This window comes from Capricornis sumatraensis, chromosome 13, assembly GCF_032405125.1.
Source record: "Capricornis sumatraensis isolate serow.1 chromosome 13, serow.2, whole genome shotgun sequence".
Taxonomy (NCBI): Eukaryota; Metazoa; Chordata; class Mammalia; order Artiodactyla; family Bovidae; genus Capricornis; species Capricornis sumatraensis.
The window spans coordinates 47,978,593-47,998,864 of record NC_091081.1 but is presented as its reverse complement, the minus strand read 5'-3'; the positions used below and the strand labels follow the sequence as shown (position 1 = coordinate 47,998,864).

The 20,272-nt window shown below is 35.5% G+C and overlaps 1 protein-coding gene and 1 non-coding gene across 2 annotated transcripts; one reads left to right on the top strand and one right to left on the bottom strand.

Moving 5' to 3' along the window:
- The first annotated feature begins 150 nt into the window (after positions 1 to 150).
- Positions 151 to 19,922, top strand: CASP8AP2 (caspase 8 associated protein 2). Its single transcript, XM_068985280.1, has 10 exons — positions 151 to 205; positions 4,035 to 4,103; positions 6,689 to 6,789; positions 7,320 to 7,394; positions 8,257 to 8,372; positions 10,110 to 12,328; positions 12,873 to 15,999; positions 17,059 to 17,158; positions 17,817 to 17,903; positions 19,492 to 19,922. The coding sequence occupies exons 1-9, from the start codon at positions 151 to 153 to the stop codon at positions 17,871 to 17,873; spliced, it is 5,919 nt and encodes a 1,972-aa protein (XP_068841381.1). The 3' UTR covers positions 17,874 to 17,903; positions 19,492 to 19,922.
- On the bottom strand, positions 6,368 to 6,431 carry LOC138090029 (U7 small nuclear RNA). Its single transcript, XR_011145852.1, has one exon. It is a non-coding gene; the product is annotated as a U7 small nuclear RNA (small nuclear RNA).
- Positions 19,923 to 20,272: the final 350 nt, after the last annotated feature.

Genomic DNA, 20,272 nt, shown 5'->3' with positions numbered 1-20,272 from the left:
GCAGAGTGAACTCTGTCATTGTGTCCAAATTTGAAAGTTATCTTTTAATTTAAAGCTAAGTTTAGTCTCTGAATTGTGAGGTTGATTTTAACGGTGGAGAATATTTCTATTTAATACCTTAGATGGCGACTATCAAAAAGAAATAGGATCATGGCAGCAGATGATGACAATGGGGATGGAACAAGTTTATTTGATGTCTTTTCTGGTAAGAGCTCATTTTAAATCTTTCTAAATTTATTTAATTATAAAGTAATGTATTTATTCTCATTGATAACACTGTCATTATCAACTTTTTCTCCCCACACGTAAATGAATACAATAAAGTGCTTGGCAAATAGAAAGTGCTTAGTAAGTGAGAACTTTATTATTTTATACTTTCAGGCCTCTTAAATATAATAAAATTAACAACTTTGCCAGTATAAGCAGTAATTATTTTTTATTGTCATATTAAAAAATATAAGGGAAAAAATATAAGTAAAAAAAGCTGACTTAAAACTCAACACTCAAAAATGAAGATCATGGTATCCAGTCCCATCACTTCATGCAAACAGATGGGGAAAAAATGGAAATAGTGACAGACCTTATTTTGGGGGGCCAAAATCACTGTGGATAGTGACTGCAACCATGAAATTAAAAGACACTGGTTCTTGGAAGAAAAGCTATGACAAATCTAGATGTGCGTGCATGCTGTTGCTTCAGTTGTATTCCACTCTTTGCAACCCCATGGACTGTAGCCCACCAGGCTCCTCTGTCTGTGGGATTCTCCAGACAAGAATACTGGAGTGGGTTGCCATTTCCTCCTCCCAGGAATCGTACCCACATAGCTCCTGCTTGTCCTGCTTTGCAGGTGGATTCTTTACCATTAAGCCACCTGGGAAGCCTGACAAACCTAGACAGTATATTAAAAAGCAGAGACATCACTTTCCCGACCAAGGTCCAAATAGTCAAAGCTGTGGTTTTTCCAGTAGTCATGTACTGATGTGAAAGTTGGACCATAAAGAAGGCTGAGTGCTGAAGAATTGATGCTTTCAAAATGTGGTGCTTTAGAAGACTCTTGAGAGTCCCTTGGACAACAAGGAGATCAAACTAGTCAATCCTACAGAAAATCAACCCTGAATATTCTTTGGAAGGACTTGATCCTGAAGCTCCAATACTTTGGTCACCTGATGCAAAGAGCCAACTCATTGGAAAAGACCCTGATGCTGGGAAAGATTGAGGGCTGGAGGAGAAGTGGGCGACAGGATGAGATGGTTGAAATGGCATTATCGACTCAATGGACATGAGTCTGAGCAAACTCTGGGAGACAGTGAAGGACAGGGAGGCCTGGTGTGCTGCAGTCCATGGGGTCACAGAGAGTCGGGCATGACTGAGTGACTGAAGAGTGAACAAGGGAAATTCCTTGGTGGTCCAATGGTTAGGACTTGGTGCTTTCACTGATAAGGTGTATGTGTTTATATATATATACATACACAATTTACCATATATATACTTATCATATATATATGATAGATACTTATTACTCTTGAAATTGATATTTCCAGTAAATGGAGTGGTACTTGCTTATTGTTGTTTTGGGAAAAATTAACAGTCACAAATAGATGATAAGTTTGAAAGAGATAGCCAAGACCTAATAGTAAAATAAGCTCATAAAATGGAAATATTTTTAGTAATATACAGATTTTAAACCTCCAAATCCTGACATAACATTTCAGTTCTTTGGTCTTAATTATAATTATGCTATGACAATCTCATTAAATTTTTTGAGGATATAGTTGTATATTGATTGATCATAATTATGAATGCTATAGAATGAAAAGGGCAGTTGTAAAACATGTCTAGTAGAATTTCATTTTTGCTTGAAGGTGGTTTAGTCGCTAAATCATATCTGACTCTTGGACCCCATGGACTGTAGCCTGCCAGACTCCTCTGTCCATTGGATTCTCCTCCGGGCAAGAATACTGGAGTGGTTTGCCATTTCCTTCTCCAGGGTATCTCATTGACCCCAGGTCTCCTGCATTGCAGGCAGATTCTTTATCAACTGAGCTATGAGGAAAAATATGTTTTAAAAAATAATATCCATAGACATGAATAGATTCACATGGTATATGGCTGTCATCACCACTCTGGATAGCATTATTTGTTTTTTGGTGTTACTATTTTTGCTGATGTTTTCTCAAATTGTTATGCTGCTATATATTTGTCTTACGATATTTTTTCTTTGAAAAATTCTAAACCAATTAAAAAATGGAAAGTATAATATAATGACCACCTTTACTTTTCATTTAGATTCATAAGTATCACAATTGTTAACTCTTATTTTGAAAGACAAAACTATCTTGTTATTCTCATTTGCTGGAAATAGCTGTTTTCATTTCTGTATATTGCTCTCTCAAGTTTTTGTCCACATGCATACATTGTTTGATAGTCACATTCTGATGTACAAATTAGCTTTTTGGTTATACCTTTCTGCAGTGCTTTTTATAATTGGTTGCTCAAGGGAGCGCAATATACATCTTTAACGTTTTATAGTCTAGTTATTAAAAGGTAAGAATCTTTATGTAAGATGTAGAATCTTGTACATATAGTTGGATTTGACCTCCTTCCATCCTTTTATGTTAAAGATGTCTTGAACCCGGTGATACAGTGCTGTAATTTTTATTTTAGCCTGTTGTATGTGTCTTAAATAAACTAAGAGGAGTTAAAACCAACTAGGTGAAATATTAGTCTTTTGTATTTACTCAGTTATTTACCATTTTTGTCCTTCTAGTATCCTCTAGTATCCTTCTAGCATCACTTTCCTCCCCGTTGTCTCTTTTCTTCTGGGACTCCAGGTATATAGTATGTGAGAACTCGGGATATTCTATAGGTTAGTAAGTGATCTTTTTTAAAATATTTTTTCCTCTATTCTTGCAACTGGATAATTTATTGATCTGTCTTCGAGCTCACTGCCTCTTCTGTTGAATCTTTTTACCTTAGGTATTGTAGTTTCAGTTTTAGAATTTTCATTTGGTTTTGGAGTTGTTTTTATTTGTCCTCCAAGATTTCCTTTGATAAATATTGAATTGCATTTTGGACATTGTAAATGTTCAAGATATATGATTCTGTTATATTCCTCTGAAAAGTGCTAATGTTTTTAATTTTAGTAGTCATTTATCTCGACTGAACTTAATCTTCTGTCTTCCCTGTGGTGAACAGTAGCTGAAATCTCTGTTTAGCTACAGAGATTTTTTAGCTTTTAGCTGGACTCCTGGGAGTCCTTTACTTGTGTTATTCAGATTTGGGCACAATTTGGGGAGTCCTTTGTGGCTCTCTAGTTGCTGTTATCACCCCCAAAGTTTTTTCTCTAGTTCTTCAAGCTATTAGGACTGGAAGTGTCCATCTGAGTTTCTCTGCCTACTGTGGCTCCAACTAGGGCTTATCCTTGCACTAAAACTTGTAAAAAAAAAAAGAAAAGGGGGGTAGGAATTCATTACTTCTTTCAGGGGTCATCTCCTCTCCAGTTTTTGCTTGCTTTGGATTGCTCTTTAGTTCTTCAGATAGCTTTTTTTTTTTTTTTTTAATTTAGATACAGTTTACATATAATATTATAATAATTTCAGATGTACAATATAATAATTCCATATTTGTATAATTGTGAAATGATTGCCACAGTAAATCCAGTGATAGAGCATTAACTAAAGTTAGCTTTTAATATTTCATTTAGAGTTTTTATTTTTGCAGGAAGATTGTTCTGATACTGGATTGGGAATCTTCTGACTAGTATGGTTTTTAAAGTGAGTTTTTAAGTCTATATCTATTTACTGGTTGTTACTAGATTGGGAATCTTCTTACTAGTATGGTTTTGAAAGTGAGTTTTTAAGTCTGTATCTGTGTACTAAGATGTGTATGTTTATAAGGATGTACAAAAGCTTCTAAACAGGTTTTTTTTTGGCACAAGACTGATACTCTTTTTCTGGTCCTTCAGAGTAGAAATGGAAAAACTTCACTAAGTACATAGAGTCAGTTTTAACCAGTCTTTTTTTTTTTTTTTCCAGCTTCTCCTCTTAAAAATAATGATGAAGGTTCTTTGGACATATATGCTGGCTTGGACAGTGCTGGTTCTGGTATGTAAATTCTGTAACAAAATACTATGTCATTTTGTTTGGTCAGTCTGTTGAAAGTGTTTATTTTGTTGTTACCAATTCCTGGCATAACTCATAGCTTCTCAACAGTTTGCCTTTTCTTTGAAATGATTGTACTCAGGTAACTATTTTTTACCCAAATCTTATCAGTGAAAAAATTAGCCCTTAGGTTTGTTTTTCATCTGGGTGTCAGATTTAATCAGACCTTATGGAAAAGTATTTTGTACCATTGAAAATAAAGCTAGTGGTGGTGACTGCATATATTACCTCACACACTGTTACAGGCTACGTGATATTCAGTTCAGTTCAGTTCAGTTCAGTTCAGTAGCTCAGTTGTGTCCGACTCTTTGCGACCCCATGAATCACAGCACGCCAGGCCTCCCTGTCCATCACCAACTCCCAAAGTTCACTCAGACTCACATCCATCAAGTCAGTGATGCCATCAGGCCATCTCATCCTCTGTCATCCCCTTCTCCTCCTGCCCCCAATCCCTCCCAGCATCAGAGTCTTTTCCAATGAGTCAACTCTTTGCATGAGGTGGCCAAAGTACTGGAGTTTCAGCCTTAGCATCATTCCTTCCAAAGAAATCCCAGGGCTGATCTCCTTCAGAATGGACTGGTTGGATCTCCTTGCAGTCCAAGGGACTCTCAAGAGTCTTCTCCAACACCACAGTTCAAAAGCATCAATTCTTCAGCGCTCAGCCTTCTTCACAGTCCAACTCTCACATCCATACATGATCACTGGAGAAACTCCATAGCCTTGACTAGATGGACCTTTGTTGGCAAAGTAATGTCTCTACTTTTATGTGATAGTAGAACTTTTGAAAAGGGTAGCTAAGCTACTATATGTATTTTCAAATGAATCAGTACGGGTATAATATGCAGAGTCTGATGACCTGTCTAATTGAGAAAACTTTTCTGCAATCAGATTTTTCAAAGCTTCAAACAGATATGATCTTTACATCTGACTTGTTGACGAATTTGTTTTAGGTAAAGTGGTTCTCCAGTTCTAATCTGAAATTAGTATAGATTTAGATGAAATACAAAAATGAGGAAATGTATAGCTCTTTGGGTAGAGGTAGACACTATATTAAAATGCTTAACATGTATATTTTTCTTTTTTTACCCTAGTTTTATTGAGATATAATTGAATTATAAGTAAGTTTAAGATGTATAGTGTGTCGATTTTATCAACACTTAAATATTGTTCACTTAAATATTGTGAAATAATTACCACCATAGCATTAGCTAACACCTGTATAGCATCACGTGATTACCACCTCTTTAAGATTACTCTCAGCAATTTTCGATTATATAAAATAGTGTTATTAACTATAATCACTATGCTGTACATTATATCCCCAGAACTTATTCATCTTATAGCTGGATGATAGTTTGTGCTTGTCCACAAACCTGAAAAAGTTTGATCAATATCTCTTTTTCCCCACCCCTGGCCCTTGGCAACCATCATTTTTAGTCTCTCTTTCCATACATTTCAGTTTTTAATTAAAAAAAAAAAAAAATTTTTTTTTTTGGCCCCTCTGCTGGGCTCATGGGATTTTAATTCTCCTGTCAGGAATGGAACCCCTGCCCCCTGCATTGAAAGCATGTAGTCTTAACCTGTGGTCTGCCAGGCAGTTCCCTTTATTGAAATACAGTTGACTTACATTGTTTTGTTAGTTTCAGGTATACAGTAATGTGATTCAGTTATATAGATAGATAGAGATATATTCTTTTTTTGTATTCTTTTCCATTATAGGTTATTATAAGATATTAAGTATGTTTGCAGATTTTAAATTCAGGTTTTTAATTCGATTTGATTTCTGTGTGTGCTATATAAATATGAGTCTACTTTCTTTCTTTTGCTTGTGGCTGTCCAGTTTTCCTAATACCACCTATTGAAGGGACTATCCTTTCCCCATTATATATTCTTGGCTCCTTTGTCATAAGTTGGGACTATATACGTGTGCCTGCCTACGAAGTCACTTCAGTTGTGTCTAATTCTTTGCGACCGTATGGACTGTGGTCTGCCAGGCTCTTCTGTCCGTGGGATTCTCCAGGCAAGAATACTGGAGTTGGTTGCCATGTTCTTCTCCAGTGGATCTTCCTGACCCGGGATCAAACCCAGGTCTCCCGCATTGCAGGCAGAGTCTTTACCACCTGAGCTGCCTATGACTGAACATGCCTGTGTGTATTTCTAGGCTTTCTGTTCCGTTCCACTGATCTCTGTATCTTTTTTTCCCCCATGGGGGTATTTTCCGGTGTGGACCGGAAAACCTGCTAGACAAATTGTAAAAGAGCTGTAGCACTTATGTGTTTGTTCTCATTCCTATAAAACTACACTTTTGATTACTACAGTGTTGTATTATAGCTTGAAATCAGGAAGTGTGATGCCTCCTCCCTTCATCTTCTTTCTCAAGATTGCTATGGTTATTTGCAGTCTTGTGGTTCCATACATATTTTAGGATTGTTTTCCCATTTCTTAGAAAAATGCCATTGGAGTTTTGATAGGATTTTATCGAATCTGGAAATAGTTATTTTAATGGAAGGGTTTCTTGTTTGTTTTAGACACTGCATCCAAATCCTCTGTACCATCCAGGAATTGTTTGGATTTATATGAAGAAATCCTGACTGAAGAAGGAACTGCAAAGGAGGCAACATATAATGATGTATGGATTACCAGAATTGATATCTCCTGAAATGCAGGCATCGGCTAACTTCTGAATAGGCATTCTGTGTTTGAGAAGTAGCTCTTAGACTAAAAGAACATTTACATCAGTTTCTGCCTTCAGATCTGCTTTAAAACAGTGTCTTCTGAATGTTTGCCTAAATGTAGTTATAATTTTGCTTAATTAAATTTAAGTGTCTATACAAAATCTCAACAGGTAAATCAGTGTGATAAAAACATTTTGTCTTTTCATGATTTGTACTAAATTATAAATTGTCCCAAGACTTCATGCAGGCAAATTTCTTTCTACCTTATTTGAATTTAAAGTTTGGAGACTGAATGTGAAACTAAAGAAAATAACATTATTCAGGCCAACTTAAAAACCAGTAATCTAACTAAATGCCTGTTAATAGAAATAGACCTCATTTACTCTATTTTGTGAGTTGATTTACAAAATTTTAAATATTTTGAAATGTCATTTAAGTTAAGAAAATAATTTAAAATGATGCTTGAGCTTTTTGTATCTTACAGTTGCAGGCAGAATATGGAAAATGTCAGCTGCAAATGAAAGAGCTGATGAAAAAGTTTAAAGAAATACAGACACAGGTAGAATTATAATGAATATTTTATTTTTGCCTTATTAGCCTTTAAAATAAAAATTTGGTAACATTCTTTGTTAGAAATTAAAATGCTAAAGGGTTGACAGATTATAAGGAAACTTTTTTTCAAAGTATTATGTGAAATAGCAAATCTGGCCAAATATGCATTATTTACTGTGTCAATGAAACTGATAAAACTGCTTGATTTGTTCAATGATATTGTCCAATGATTAAATAACTGTTGCTAGACTAGTTAATAGTTAAAGAATAGAAAATTTTGATTGTATCATGTGGTTTAAAAGAATGGCTTGAGGAGCCAAGATTTAGAATGACTGATGGGGGAAAATGGTGGTGCCCTCACAGTTTTTGCCAGAGTGACTTTTTTTGTTATCATGCTGCAGAATCAGGAATGTTCTGTTCTGATTTTTATTTTTTGATAAAGTTGTTTTTTTTCCCTTTCTCCCAAAGAGCCAGTCAGTCCTCAATTATTCTTTGTTCACCTAAGAATTAGTATATTATTTCAACTTAAACCTCCAGTTATTATATATAACACAAATTTTATCATTTCCAAAATAATGACCCAGGCAGAACTTTTTTTATGTTTATTTACTGGTTTTTCATTTTGAACCCTCTTTTAAATTGTTTCATTTTGAATAGCCTTTCTTTGGTGCCAGTTTCTTCTCTGAATCTCGAACTCCCCATTTGTATAATGAGCATCACTGTATTCCTCCTATGACTATTATGAGAATTTCATAAGATAGAATAAGTCATGCCTAGCATGTAGTTAGCATTCAGTAATCAATAGCTATTATAAGTAGTGGTTTAGTCCATAGATACATACTTTACTAAATATATTTTATGGTGTTTAGAATTTTAGTTTAAAAAATGAAAACCAGTCTCTTAAGAAAAATATCTCAGCACTTATCAAAACTGCCAGAGTGGAAATAAACCGCAAGGATGAAGAAATAAATAATCTTCACCAAAGGTATGATTGAGGGATGTGGATATGTTTGTAACTTACATGAGTATTGATATGCGGAATATTTTTAACTTTGAAAAGATAATGAAAATCATGTATTTTGTTAAATTTTTAAGGTTTCACTGAGAGGAGCTAATATTCTAATAGTATATTATCATAATGATTTCTGTATGATTAGTAATAGAATATTGCCACATACCTCTCTGAATGTATCCAGTTTTGTAATATACTGGGATCTTGTTCTGATATTCTTTGATCCTGAGAAGATGATGGTATATGTCATGGGTTCCAGATGGGGCCCACCAAATTACTAAAATACAAGGAGGATGTTTGTGTCATACATTCTGTCATAGACAACTCTTAAAATATCTCTCAATTATATATTCTTTTTCCTCTGAAATGGATTTTCTACTTAATTTCTCTCTCTCCCTCTCTCACTTTTTTTTTGTTTGGGGCAGTATTCGGCTTCAGAGAATTGCATCTCTTCTCCCCTTGATAGTCCAAACCTCCAAAACAGTTATCGAAATTTGCTATCTCTGTTTCTCCACCTTCCATTTCTCCTCACTCTTGAACCCAGTCTACTCTGACCTCTTCCTCCTGTGACTACCGCTAAATTCATCATATAGTTTTGACTTCTCATTTTAACTTGTCTTTACACACAGTTTGACATAGTTGACCCTTTTTTCTTGAAATAGTTTCTCCCTTTGGCTTTCATGACCCTTAGTTTTCTTCCTAACTTGAGACTTATTTTTCTAGTGAAGTTGGCTTTCTTCAAAGCTATGTCTTTACTTTCCTTTCTCTTTCAGTATTTTCTTTTAATGTAATCTTACTCGTACTAGTCAGTTCCATTTATAAGTAGATAACTACTCTATATCTGTACAAAAGTTTCAAAGTTACCTCATCCAAAACTGAATTTAAGATTGAACCCATTCCGTTGTTCCTTGCTCAGTGGATTCCCCAACATTTATTCAGCTGGTGCAAGCTAGAGGGACTGAAGGACAGAATGACCATTTAATTTATTGCCTAAACCAGGATATGTTTGAGAGTAGAAGGAAGTGCTGTTAGTAATTACACTGATATTACTTGGCAAAATGGGACTTGCAGGCACCCTGCCTTGGAGTCATCAATGACACTTAGCTCTTTGTCATCCTTCAGATCCAAATCCATTACCATGTCCTGTTGATTTTTATGTCTATATTCTCTCAACTCATTTCATTTCTCTCCCATTTCTGTCACTGCTACCCATCACCTCTCAGCTAAACTGGCAGTGGTCTTTGTGCTCAAAACTGTTTATCACCTCTTGCTCCTTCTAGCCTCTGGTTTCTCACTTCTTAATGTTAAAGCCACAGGATACTTTGTAAAGGACAGTTTAGGTCATATATCACAGAACTACCCCATCCCACCTCTTTTCCTCTTTTTTCCTGCCACTCTTCCCTCCCTCCTTTCTTTTCTTTCTTCTGTAGTGAAGGAAATCTGAACGACATTGGCAAGTGCTGGGCAAGAACTGAGAGGTCCTTCAGGCTTTATTTGAGCAAAGCAAATGAAAGAGAGTTCCTTATTTTAAAAACTTGTCCATTACATTGGAAACTGGTAAATTCTTACTACTTTTTCTTTTTTACAAAGTAAAATTAGTTTTGCCAGTATGTGGGCCCCCAATTTTAAAGTGTATCACATGTGATTAAACCTTGAATTATTAAAAAGGAATTAACCTTGTTTTTGGTGTTAATTTCTATTTCTCAATAGGCTGTCGGAGTTTCCACATTTTCGGAATAATCATAAAACTTCAAGGACATCAGATCTAGTTAAAACAAAAGATCTTAAATCCAGATCTCCCCATTTGGATGACTCTTCAAAGACTGATCACAGAGTGAAAAGTGATGTTTCTAAAGATGTACATTATAGCACTTCACTGCCAAACCATGAAAAGGAAGGAAAATCACACTGTGAGAAAAAGAGCACTTTGCATTTGCCTACATCTGTTGAAAAACACTCCACCAATGGCATTTGGTCACGTTTCCATTATCAGGTTGGTGAGAGTAGTTCAAATGAGGATCATAGAAGAGGAAGGAAAGATAGTCGACATAGCCAGTACAACCGGGGGACTGACAGAATACGAAAAGACTTGAGCACTAGCTATGGTGATGGTGAACCAAGAAACGCAGAGGCCAGTCAAAGGCTACAAGGACATCCTGAGAAATATGGTAAAGGTGAACCAAAGGCTGAAAGCAAAACTGCAAAGTTGAAAAGTAACATAGATATAGATTATAAAAATGAACGCATCAGCTCTTCTTGGGAGAAAGATAGCTCTAGAGACAAGTTACACACTCGACTAGAATCTCAGAGTGACAAAAAACTCGAAAGACAAAGTGAAAGATCACAAAATGTAAATAGAAAAGATCTTAAATCACAAGACAAAGAAGAAAGAAAAGTTGATCAGAAGTCAAAATCAGTAGTAAAAGGCCAGGATCATTGGAGAAGATCTGAACGAGCAGTGCTTCCGCATTCCAAAAATGAACCAGCAAAGTCTTCACACAATTCAAATAAATACCATCTAGAGGAGAGAAGAGGCTGGGAAGATTGTAAAAGAAACAGGGCTGTAAGTAATCATAGTTTTCAAGAAGGAAGGTGTCCATCTTCTCTTTTAGCCAGTAGAACTCACAAACACATTGATTCCACGGAAGTTGATGCTGTGCATCAGCGGGAAAATGCACCTTTCAGAGCAGAAAGGCACAGAACTGAAGAAAAGAGGAAAAGGGAACGAGAGAACAAAGAAGAAAATAAGCATATCAGAAATGAAGAAAGAGTACCTCCGGGACATTTGCAGAAGACTAACAAAGAAGCTAAGAAAACCACCACAGACTTAAAGAGACAGAATGAGCCAAAAAATGATAAAGGGGAAGTCTCTAACAATGATGTTTCTGAAGGAGCAAATAATAAGGAGCCAGCAGTTAGAGCTGAGAGTGCCGCAAATGAACCACAAAACAAAGACTTAAAGTTGAGCTTTATGGAAAAATTGAACTTAACTCTTTCTCCTGCTAAAAAGCAGCCTGTTTCTCAGGATAATCAGCATACAATAACTGATACTCCCCAATCCTGTGACATATGTGATTCTGAGTCATTGGTGCAGGCTAAGACTGTGACATGTGTTCCCTCTGTCAGTGAACATGTCACAGAGGAAACCAAATCTGAGTTATTGGAACCAAAGGATGCTCTTACAGCAGCATCTCAACCCAGGACCAGTATTTCAGAACAGAAAGTAGAAGAAAATTGTTTGTCTGTTGCATCTGTGGAGAATACTGTGCCTTGTGACACACCCATATGTGGCACAGAGACTTCCTTCTCAGCACCTGTGGAAATGGAACCATCAGAATCTTCGTTGTCTTCATCCACAGAAATGGAACAGACTGTTAATGGTGCCAGGGCAGCAGTTCCTGTGAAAATAGACACAGCACAGACAAATGTTTCTCAGAACGTTGGCTTGGAATTGGATAGCAAAAGAAACAATGACTTAAATTCTTGTAGTATTTCTGAAGAGACAGAAATGAAGGAGGCTTTTTCAACAAATGTGACCAAATCCAGTGAAAGCATTTTGCAGCCTTCAGTTGAAGAAACTGGCATTCTGCCAACCGTCCTTTCAGAAGGTGGTACACCAAATCTTGAGCCTTGTCTTGTAGACCCACCACTAGCTGAGAATAAGTCTTGTCGTTTGGATCCTTGCTTACCTAAAGAGACTCCAGAATCTTCACTTCAGCAGACTGAGTTAATGGATGACACAATGGAAGTTGGTGAAACAAACTCAGTATATCATGATGATGAGAACTCAGTTCTGAGCATTGACTTTAATCAGCTGAGACCTATTCCGGAAGCCATCAGTCCTCTGAATAGTCCAGTGAGACCTGTAGCAAAAGTTCTTAGACTAGAAAGTGCATCTCAAGTTCCATTATATAATAATAGTCATAAAGGTAATACTTTATATTATCTCCTATAGTTTATCTTTATGTGAGAATGTAAAATACACCAGCAAGATGAATTAATGCGTTTTATTTGATAACATAACTAGCGTTCAGACCTCTGTTGTTAACTAGTAATGTACATTGAGCCTTTAGCCTAGATTTAGGTAATGCTTATTTATACAAAAAAGAAAATGGTGAGACAGATTGTTTCAAATATTCTTTGCTTGTTTTCAGATACTTTCTTCTTGTTTAAAAACCATCATCAAATGGCATAGAGTAGGTGATGCTGCTAACATCAAGAAACGAACAGTTGGTTTTGCTGGTTACCCAAATGATCAAACTGTACACTATCATTATTATCAGTCACCTTCTCAGACCAGTAAAGATGAATCATATGATAAGTGTTAGACATTAACATTCTGCTTTTTTTAAAAAAAAGCTATTAAATAATAAACTGCCTCAACATTTAATTTTTTGTTATATTTAACGTGGAAATGTTAAACGACAAACACTCATTGGTCGTGTGGCAATACTATGCTTTTCTCTTTCACAGATGTGTTTCTACCAAATTCAGCTCATTCTACCTCCACGAGTCAGTCTGATCTCAACAAGGAAAATCAAAAGCCAGTATGTAAATCTGACAAATTTGCAGAAGCAGACTCCCACAAGTCATCTTTAGATGAATTAGAAGAAGGAGAAATTATAAGTGACAATGAAAAACCTGAACCACAAAGAAGTTTTGACAAAAGTGCCAAACCAAGAGCTTCTACAGAAGTGCAGAACACAAAAACTAGCCCAGAAAGTAGGAAAAGCTCTGTGCGTTTGGATAAAGACAATAGGAAGATATCCTCTATGAAAATGCATCAGACCAAAAGTAGATGGAACAGAAGACGAAGTGAGTCTAGCAGATCTTCAAAAACAGAGAAGAAAGAGAGGTCAATGAGTACTTCCAGCCTGGAAAAAATAGTTCCAATCATAGTCACACCCTCTTCTGTCCGAGAGATTATGCATATGTTACGAATGATAAGAAAACATGTAAGGAAAAATTATATGAAATTCAAGGTAAAATTTTCATTAATACAATTTCATAGAATTATTGAGTCAGCAATTTTGAGTTTTACATCACTAATTAAATACCTGGACTTGTCCAAAATATCTAAGTCAGTGACTACTTTACAGAAGAACCTCTGTGATGTTATAGAATCCAAACTCAAGCAAGTTAAAAAGAATGGCATCGTGGATCGTTTATTTGAACAGCAGCTGCCAGATATGAAAAAAAAACTGTGGAAATTTGTAGATGAACAGCTTGATTATTTGTTTGCAAAACTTAAGAAAATCTTTGTAAAGTTTTGTGACTCCATAAATGTTGGCAGTGATAGTGACGAAGGAAAGCTTGAAAAGAAAAGTAAAGAGAAGGCACGATCTTCACACTGTCAGAAGGGGAATATAAACAACTTGGGCAAAGAAATGTTGAAAGAGAAATCCCCCAAATCAGAAGATTATGGTTCTTCTAAGTCTTCAGTAGGTTGTAAAAAATCTGAGGAAAAACATCAAGAGCAAAAGAATTCCAATATTAACACAGTAAAGCATGACATTAAAAAGACTGCTAACACTTGCTTTGACAATATGAAGAATCCTCAATCTGAAGAGCATTCCTTGGAACCAAACTGCTTGAGCACCCCAAAGCCAGGAAAAATTGAAGGTAGCACCACAGAGGATGCCCAGACATCCCAGCTCGCTCCTTTGAAGCCAGAACGCAGTTTCGAGATTCTTACTGAACAGCAGGCGTCTAGCCTTACATTTAATTTAGTGAGTGATGCACAGATGGGAGAAATATTTAAAAGTTTGTTGCAAGGTTCTGATCTTTTGGACAACAATGTTAACTGTAATGAAAAAAGTGAGTGGGAGTTAAAGACACCAGAGAAACAGCTGCTAGAGAGTCTCAAATGTGAATCTATACCAGCTTGTACAACTGAAGAGCTCGTTTCAGGGGTGATTTCTCCCTGCCCTAAGATAATTAGTGATGACAACTGGTCCTTACTGTCATCTGAGAAAGGTCCATCTCTGTCTTCAGGGCTTTCATTGCCAGTTCATCCGGATGTGTTGGATGAAAATTGTATGTTTGAAGTGTCCACTAACATAGCTTTAAGTAAAGATAATGTATGTGGTTCAGAAAAGAGCAAGCCCTGCATTTCTTCCATACTTCTTGAAGATCTAGCCGTCTCTTTAACAGTACCATCGCCTCTGAAGTCAGATGGCCATCTCAGTTTTTTAAAGCCAGAAGCTTTGTCTAATTCAACACCTGAAGAAGTTATTAGTGCCCATTTTAGTGAGGATGCCTTACTGGAGGAAGAGGACGCATCTGAACAGGATATTCATTTAGCCCTGGAGTCTGATAATTCAAGCAGTAAATCAAGTTGTTCTTCATCATGGACAAGCCGGCCTGTTGCTCCAGGCTTTCAGTACCACCCTAACCTCCCCATGCACGCTGTCATAATGGAAAAGTCCAATGATCACTTCATTGTGAAAATTCGGCGTGCAGCACCATCTACCTCCCCTACTCTTGTACAGAATACAGTGGCTGATGAATATCTGCCGAGAGTGGAAAAGGAAGCTGATGAAGCAGTGGAGGAAGAATATGTTTCATGTCAGAACAGAGTTTTTAAATCTGTGGAGGAACTGAAAAATTCCAGTAAGAATGTTGATGGTAGATTAGTTCATGAGGAACAAGACTGTGTGATACAAACAGAAGTTCCTGACATATATGAATTTCTTAAAGATGCTTCAGGTAAAGTGAGTCAAAGTACTGAAGAGGCTGAAGAATGTTTCAAGTTGCATCAAGTATGGGAGCCAAAAGTGCCTGAAGGCATTGAAGAATTGCCTCCAGTGGAAGAAATACCACATTCTGTTGAGGATCATCTTCCAAGCACATGTATAGACCTCACAAAAGATCCAGTCACTGAGACCAAAAAGTTGGGGGAATTTGTAGAAGTAACAGTTTTAAATATTGATCAGTTGGAATGTTCTGGAAGTAGTATGGATCAAAATGCTCCAGTATTAGACAATATGCAGCCTGAAACTGTTGATACTTTTATTGATTTGACACAAGATGTTTCAAGTGACAGTAAAAATGAAGGTAACCATCCTGCTGGAGTCGTTGAAGACTTGGGGTGTCCAGTGATATGTGTCGATGAAGATAACTCGAAGGAAGAAAACGTGCAGGTGGCAAACAGGCCTTTGGAACGAGTCATTGAGGAGGCCTGTATCGATCTAACCTCGGAAGCTTCCAGTTTGGGTGAAGTGAAAAAGGATGATTTAAACTCAGAGTCAGCATTAAATTCCCACAGTTCAGAGTTGCCTGGGATGTTGGATAACCTTCACAAAAAGAGAAGAAATCTCTCTGATCTAAATCCTTCTTCTCAGAAAAAACAGAGAAAGGAAACAGACTTAACCAGTAGGGAAAAGACCAAAAAAATTACCCAAGACTCTTGTGAGAATGTTAATGCTCATCGAAGGAAAGCCAGTAAGAAAAAGGCCCCTTCAGTGACTAAAGACCCCTCATCATTAAAGGAAAGCCCAGGGACTAAGGATACATCAGCAGCGTCTGCCACTTCTTTTATAAGCCTTTCTGCAAAGAACGTTATTAAAAAGAAGGGAGAAATTATAGTTTCGTGGACAAGGTAAGAATGTTAAGAGACTATTAAATCACCAGGAAATTTTGAGACACCAGAAATCTATCATGTCATAGTTTTATCCCAACTTAAAATAGGGAAAGGGATCACTTCAAAAGTGGCCAAGGTTGGTAGAAAATAAACTCTAGGATACAGCCCAGCTGTGCTGTAGAACAGTCTAGAGCAGTGGTTGTTGACCAGGGATGTGTATTGGCATGATGGACAGAACTTTTTGCTATGTTTACCTCACTTTTTCAATGGAAAAAAAAAATCTTTCACTCGTAAGGGACCTAGTATACACAAATACTCTTTAGAAAGGAGGAATGACAGGTGGTGAATAGGACAAAAAGTGTGAGTGTTTGTAATTTGAGTTTTCCCCTGAAATTAGAAGTTTCAAAAAAAAGTTTTATAAATTTTGTTGTATTTTAATATGAACTTAAAAAAAAATGCAGATGTAAAGACCGCATTTCATATGTAAAGGCAACCACAGTTGTGAACCATTAAGCTAGAGGAACATGATCTCCAGACTGGCCAGAGTATATAATGATACTGAATTTTCTTGAAATTGGGATCAGTTTTAATACCTCAGTCCTCCATGCTTTCATTTCAGGTAACCGGTAGATGGTAAAATCTCAGAGATTGTAATAACAAACATTGGTTCAGACCATGTAGAAAAAGCAGAGCTCTAGGGATCAGAAGATCTGAATTCTGTATTACTTTTTGGTTCTTCTCACTTATTGAGTCTGTGATCACGTTTGGGCCCTAACTTTAGTACTATTTACACACTACAGGTAGAATTTTAAGAAAATCTTTCATTTTTGTCATTAGAAAATACATTTGTGTATTTGTTTTAGAAAATTTGGAAAATATATATGAACTCAAAGATTAAAATCATCCATAGTCTTATCTCTCAAATAACCATTGACCATATTTAAGTATATATACTTTTCCTTTTTTGATGAGTTTTAACAAAAATGCCAATTCTTATTAGTAGATATTAAGAAAGTGAACTTTTTTTTACCTTTCTGTTCTAACCTACAAAAACTAAATAACATTTTTTCCCTTCAGAAATGATGACCGGGAAATTTTATTGGAATGTCAGAAAAAAGGGCCATCATTGAAAACATTTACTCATTTAGCTGCCAAGTTGAATAAAAATCCATATCAGGTAACTACCCAAATTTTTCATCTCTATTGTTTCACAGATGGTACTATTCTAAATACTTAGATTTTATTTTTAATGTGTTTAAAAAATACATATATTTATTAGCTAACATCTTTAAAAGTATTACTCTTTGGAGATTCCCTGGTCATCCAGTAAATAAGACTCCATACTTACATTACCAAGAGTGTGAATTCAGTCCCTGGTTGGGGAGCCACGGTCCTGCAGGCGGCACAGTGGGGCTGAAAAAAGTATGGTTCTTCATGTTCTTCATGTAGAACTGTTAAAAGCTTGGTGATTGTGGAAGAAATTTAAGACAATCCTAATTCTTTTTTCTGTCATTTTACTGTTTACTTATTTGATCTCAAGCAATTTTGTAATGATACTTTCTTGCTTAAGAAAGTTTAATATTGGAAAGTTAAATAGCAGTTACCTTTATTATGAAGATATTTTGTTTTTCAAAGCATTACTTTACCATTATTATTAAGGGTAGCTTTCTCTGTCTTTAAATGTTTTCTTTTTTTTTTTTTTCCCCACAAATCAGAAGGCTGACTTTATTTTTTTTTAATTTATTTATTTTAGATGTTTTATAAAAATATTCATCAAAGATACAAAAATATATTATTGCAATATTTACAGTTAACCCTCATTTAAAATTTTTCAGGTCTCAGAAAGATTCCAGCAGCTAATGAAGCTCTTTGAAAAGTCCAAATGCAGGTAGTTAATGGTTACACTGCAGGAGGCTAGTAAAGTAAGTGTTTGACACTGTACCTGTTCGGTTAATGGCCTGTTAAGTCACTGAAGATGTGAGTGGTGGGTGAGAGACATCCAGTTGAGCTCATGCTTCAGACACAGGTTGGAGGATGATTGCTCATGAAGTCTTCTTAGTCACCTGTCTTAGAAGGTGGCACATGCTCAGTGGATACCTTCTCTCCTCCACCTTCTGTATGCTCATGAGTCTAAGGCAGGGGCAAATCCTTCTGATGATTGATTACAAATTTTTATAGATAAAGAAAAGAAAGCATTCTTGAATAGCAGTGTATTTCATAGCCAGTGAAGTCTGTGCAGTCATTGTAATTTAACATTTTTCTTATTTTTAATGGAGTTCTAAAATACTTTAAATACAAAACATACATTTAAAAACATGAAATCCATTGTCATCTGAAGAGGTGACACAATTTACCACATTAAATTATTACTTGTACAGATTTATTAAGGCAATACATATCAGTTTTTTTCTTTAAGACCTAGGCCAGTTGCCTAACTATTTTGGATTTTTCTGTAAGGAAAATTGTAAAGATATTTAACAAATCACTATTTTTCAGTTGATTTGTAGTCATAGTTATTTGAATCCAAAACACGCAACTTTATAGATAAATCTTAATAAAAACCATATTTGTACATTGATCTCATTGTGAGGGTTCTGAATATTTTTGGGTTATAAAAATCTGTTCCTAAACTTAGTATAAATTACTATCTTTTAGATAATCTGTTAATTTCAGTATCCTCTTAGAGGAACTAGTTTGTTAATGAAATCTTCAAAAGATATTTAGTAGTTCATGTGAAGTTAAAATTCTGTATATGTAATTCAGAATGTAAGATTGAATAATGGGGAATTTGAAGAAAAATTATTCTAAAGAACCTTAAAAAAGTCATTTGATGTGAAAATTGCCTGATTAGTTTTCAGATTCATTATAAATAAATTTACATTTTTTCACTACGTTTAGGAGATTAAACTGCGGTTTTATCTGAATGTTGTCAAAATATGACTTCCATTCTCTTTTTGAAGATAATGTCCATTCATGAAAGAATTAACTTGTGTCTGGAAGTGATGTTTATTAGTTTGAAATTTCCAAATTCCATTGCAAATGTACAATTTTATCATGAATTTGATACTTGACATTTTATTTGCTTGCATGATAGCAAAAATAGTATGTTATTTCAGTCCTAGTTTGTTTCTTTGCTGATTTTTTTTCCTTCAAGTACTATAGTCTCATTAAATTCTTGTCAAAAGGAGAGTGTAATGATAAAGTTACCAACCTGATTCTGCTTGCAACAAGGGAGACCCAGGTTCAATCCCTGGATTGGGAAGATCCCCTGGAGAAGGGCATGGCAACCCACTCCAGTATTCTTGCCTGGAGAATCCATGGACAGAGGATTCTGGCAGGCTGGAGTTCATGGGGTTGCAAAGAGTCTGACATGACTGAGTGACACACACACACACACACACACACACACACACACATTGTCTAAGTAGAACTCACTTGAAAGAACAGTACTTTGTGAAATGATCATATCAGAAAACAGAATCATAACTTTATCATTTTCTTATATTACAGATAAGTTGCTGAGTTTCTTGGAGTCTTAATTGATATTGCATACTACACAAAAGCTTGGAATTCTTCATGTTTTTAATGGAGCAGGAGAGGGCAGTTTTATGACATATTTGATTACCAGATAATAATCTGCATTTGTTATTACTTGCTGACTCTTTACTTCAGGCCAACATGGTCAACTTGTTCCTGACATCAGTCCAACTTGCTCACCCGTTACTAGTCAGAATATTTATTTTGTCCTTACAGACAAAATTTATTTCTAAACAGGTTACAATTCATTATTAAGGTAAAAGCAACAATGAAACAGTATTGAAATCTTAGTTTTGATATTTCAAAGAAATGACTTTCTTTTCTAGATTTTTAAAAGTAGTTTTGTAGCATTTTAAACTTAATGATTATTTACTTTGTTTCATCCATTTTTATTTGCTTTTGTAATTGCCTGTCCTCATTTTGTTAAATTGTAAAATAATTTAAATAGTGTATCTGTAAATATGTATAATTATAATGATGTAAAATACTTTCTTTGTGTTTATATGTGTGGGTGTATACACACACATGAATGGCTGTGCCTAGCCAAGGATTTTTTTATTTGTATAAAACTTTTTGTATAAAGTTTGCTTTCATTACCAGTAATGTATAAATAAAACCATGTAAAGTTCTGTTATATTCTGATTAGAATGTTTCTTTTATTGTGTATTAGAATGTTTCTTTTATTGTGTTTAGATAGTAATTAAAATGGAAAAAAGATAAAATGCTCAGGGGCCTTTGGGGCTATTTTGAAGTG

What these genes read in the sequence shown, in the direction of transcription:
- CASP8AP2 (XM_068985280.1), top strand. Translation starts at nt 151, where the DNA reads ATGGCAGCAGATGATGACAATGGGGATGGAACAAGTTTATTTGATGTC. An exon ending in AGGAGGCAACATATAATGAT is followed by an intron (nt 6,790 to 7,319) that starts GTATGGATTACC and finishes TGTATCTTACAG; the next exon opens with TTGCAGGCAGAATATGGAAA. An exon ending in TTAAAGAAATACAGACACAG is followed by an intron (nt 7,395 to 8,256) that starts GTAGAATTATAA and finishes TATGGTGTTTAG; the next exon opens with AATTTTAGTTTAAAAAATGA.